The sequence below is a fragment of the Micropterus dolomieu genome, unplaced genomic scaffold (assembly GCF_021292245.1).
Source record: "Micropterus dolomieu isolate WLL.071019.BEF.003 ecotype Adirondacks unplaced genomic scaffold, ASM2129224v1 contig_9017, whole genome shotgun sequence".
Lineage (NCBI taxonomy): Eukaryota > Metazoa > Chordata > Actinopteri > Centrarchiformes > Centrarchidae > Micropterus > Micropterus dolomieu.
The window spans coordinates 1-3853 of NW_025738003.1; the positions used below are offsets into that span (position 1 = coordinate 1).

The following is a 3853-nucleotide window of genomic DNA, read 5'->3' on the forward strand; positions in this document are numbered from 1 at the left end:
GTTGCACAGTCAAGGAGGATGACGTGAATATAAAAGTCAAATGTCACAAATGATATTTGAAGATTTTACCATTAGGCAGTTGCGTTGGATCATATTGCAATTACGATTGCAATAATTGTGCAGCCCTAAATAAGACACTCAAAGAAATAGAGCTTACCACACTGGGAAAGAGCCCTCTCCACGACACAGGTTGTTGGAGGCAATGGCTGAAAGAATCCAGCTATTGTTGCATCCCTGTTGTGGAACACATGGTTTCGGTGTATACTGACATCACAATGAGCACAAAAGAATGGTTGTGGTCGACAGTCACGACAAAGGACAGCAGCTGCACTGCTGCCACATTGTTGGCAGATCTGAGTGTTCACATTTTGTTGTGCCACCATGGTATTCACCAGACAGGGTCTCTCTTTCTCCCACCTCTCTGAGAGGAGACTTTTTCTAGTAGACCAGTCTGAGGAAGCTTGTGGTGGTGCTGGTGCCGTTTCCTGATCATCCAAGTCATCACCCTGTGAGTGGTTTAGCTCTTCAAGGAAAGTCTCTAGTAAAAATAAAATAGTACATCATATTTAAAAACAATTTTCTACACTATCAAAGTGTGCAACATGTTGTCGGTTATTCTGTCGCAAAAACATGTAATTTACATTCTAATTATTAGAATCTATAAACATAATGAACTAATAGACACAAAATAAAGAACATACCAACAGTGTCAGGGGGACAGTAGTTGGTTATCTCAAAGCTGTTGTCCAACATCCTAGTATGAGAACTAGACTTACGACTGTAGCTGTGACTAGCTGTAGCAGAAAATAAAACCCAAATCAACCTTTACAGCATTACAATTCCATAGATTTTGACAAGCTCATTTTATTCCACACAATGATACATACTTTTATTGGCCCAATTTCATTGTCTATACCACTTTGGATGATCATGAGTATGTAATAAAAACCTCATATCTCATACCAGACACATGACTGATTCATGTATTCAATCCCAAGTGGTAAAACAATCTATATCTCCTATATCTCTATATCTCTATATCTATCTTTTAGATCTATGTGAAAAATCACAGGAGTACTCCTTTAAGTAATGTGACTGAAAAAAGAAAACTGACCCGTTTGGTTTCGGGATGATCTCGGTCTGTCATAGACAACATTTCCATCACTGTCTCTCTTCAGCCACCTGACAGGTTGATGGCTAGTGGATGGTGCTGCCTCCTGGACTGGTTGATGGCTGGTGGATGGTGCTGACTCCTGTTCTCCCTGCATCTTATTGATGAAATCATCCAAGATCTGGAGTTCATAATTTAATTTAGAATGTTCAAGCTCATCAAGCTCATTAAGGACCTGTTTGAAATTGGAATTGTCACTCATGGTGAACAAGGACAAACAAGACAACACTAAAGGGATAGGGGGGAAGAGCAAAAGAGCAAGAACAACAGAGAACCAGACAGACTAACAACAATTAACTAGACAAAAGTGGCTCTTAAAAGTGCCTTTGTTTTTGCTTTGTAACGAAGCTGAGGTTTTGAAGTTAATGATGAAGGGACTAGGGAACCTGTTGAGAGAAGGGAATGATAATAAATTCAGATTTGAAGATCATGCTACATACAACTACATAAATACTAAATAACTGAAAGGTTTAAGAACTTGAGAAAATGTTGGTCTAGTTTGCCCATGCTTTTGGGCTGTGGTGGGGAGGTCTGTGGGTGCGTATAGTAATATTAGGCCAGAATACTGTAGGGCTGGTTGTTGCCTGCAAACTCACAATACAATAACTCACTAGTTATGGACTGATCTTGACACTCATGTCTGATATTGATACCAACCATTCAAAATGTCAGCTTGGCTGATAATCAGTGCCATTTTTAATATTTTTATGTTATTAATTATACTTGTATTAACAAGGAAACACATTTCTTTAACTTTTTCCCTGTGATCATTTTAATCAAAAAGTTCCCTCAGCAGTCATAGTAGTTTTTAACACTAGCTTTTAATTAACACTGATTTAATTTGTTAATGTGGTTGTATATTTTCATGTCTATGCTTTCATAGCATAGACACAGTTATAAGTTACACTGACTAGCATGTGTATAAATGGGCACAAAACACTGGGCAAAGAGCAACGACACACAACCACAAGAAGAATCCCAACGCAGACATGCATTACAGCTAACACGGTATGTCTCAAGTGTGAAAATCTTACATTCCCCTATGATTGTACCTTACATGATAATATGCGACAAAAATGAACTTGAATTCAATTAACTTAGCTAACTTTGCTAGCTTGCACATTTGGTGCAGTTCAAGCTATATTTTTTATAATGTCTTCTATCATTTCTCGTCATAAGAAAGGGCCACCTTACAAATCTAAAGTTTCTAAACACAATTTCTTGTCCTGATCCAACCGTTTTTGATGTGTAAATGTAAGAAGAGGATCCATCTCTATTAATGAACCCTTCTACTTACCCAGTGGAAAATCGCAATGGACCTTGGGATCGCCCATACGGTGACGTCAGCGTTATTAATTTAGAGGATTTAGTAAAAATAATAATTTTTAAAAAATTATTAATTGAACACAATCGTAGCATATTAAAATCAACAAACCTCCGATAGAAATACGTTATCCAGCATGCTCTAGTGTTTTACCTATGATAAGAAAACGCTTTAAAACTGCATACTTGCACGCGCATTGGAGCGTTAAACTCACCTTTTAATTACGTTTTACCTGCAGTTGTGCGTTGCTTTGGTCAAACTCACCTCTGAATGCCGTTTTACCTGCAGTTGAGTGTTGTTAAACTCACCGCTGAATGTGGTTGCACACCATGTGCGTTGTTAAACTCACCGCTGATGAACGCGCTTAACTTTTGAGGGCCCTTTGATATCAGATTGCGAGGGTTTTTAAACATCAAACACCAGTTGGAGGGCATTTGAATCGCCCTGGTATAGATAATTTTTGGTAGCGTATTCCTTTTTATTTTTATTTATTGTTGTCTCGACCCACAAGGCAGACAACAGGTTGCGGTGTGGTGATCGACCCAAGACGTCAAATTTCAATGCTGTTGAGTTCTATAGAAGTCTATTGGACTGCCCCGCACGTTGAAAAATGAAGCCGAAGGTATACCCAGTGCGTCAAAACAGTGACGCCAGGGTCCCTTGACCATGCGTCAGACATTTGACGAGTAGGGAGTGAGACTGTGTTGGAAAATGATGTAGGATACGTTAAATAGTGAGTATGTTTCACTAAACAGTCAATCAAACTTTGTACAGTTTGTCTTTTCTTCTATCAAATATCATGTTCTATATTTTAGCATCCTGGACTGCCAAATCAAAGAGAGCCGTCAACCACACAGGAAAGCTGGAATCAGCGATGAGTGGGTGAAGGATCACCTGCTCAAATCCATGCAGTTGTTTCCTCCAGTCTCCTGCCACCTGGAGATCAACATTGACCGGGCCATTTATGGCCAGGGCCACTTCAGGTCCTTCACATTCCAGGAAATGTGGCAGTGGTACAGCCTTCACAAGCACCTCCAAGCTGACCCTCAGGCTGGCAGTGACCATGACCATGACCATCCCTCTTCATGAAGGAGGATGACATCTCTTCTTGCTTGCTGAAGCGCTTCAGACTCTATATTGTCACTAAAGAGACAGAGGTAGGTTAAGGCACCTTAAGGAAAAAGCAGGGTGCAGTTCATAAGAGATGCCTGAAACCTGTACTCAAACTGTACTTTACAGAAACCTCAGCAGAAAGTGACCCCTCCCGCAGCAGCCGCCACGTCGTCCAGCACTGCCACATCGTCCAGCACCACCACGTCATCCGGCACCGCCTCCAGTACCGCCACGTCGTCCAGCAC

At 40.6% G+C, this 3853-nt stretch overlaps 1 protein-coding gene across 2 annotated transcripts; it reads right to left on the reverse strand.

Moving 5' to 3' along the window:
- Positions 1-29: 29 nt before the first annotated feature.
- On the reverse strand, positions 30-1672 carry LOC123965273. Of its 2 annotated transcripts, XM_046041839.1 has the most exons (3): positions 1115-1668; positions 702-794; positions 34-538 (listed from the first exon to the last, which is right to left on the reverse strand). In XM_046041839.1, exons 1-3 carry the CDS (start codon positions 1371-1373, stop codon positions 126-128), a joined length of 765 nt encoding a protein of 254 aa, XP_045897795.1. In that variant the 5' UTR covers positions 1374-1668; the 3' UTR covers positions 34-125. The 2 variants fall into 2 exon arrangements, with proteins under 2 accessions (XP_045897796.1, XP_045897795.1); XM_046041840.1 differs by lacking the exon at positions 702-794 and having other exon boundaries at positions 30-538; positions 1115-1672.
- Positions 1673-3853: the final 2181 nt, after the last annotated feature.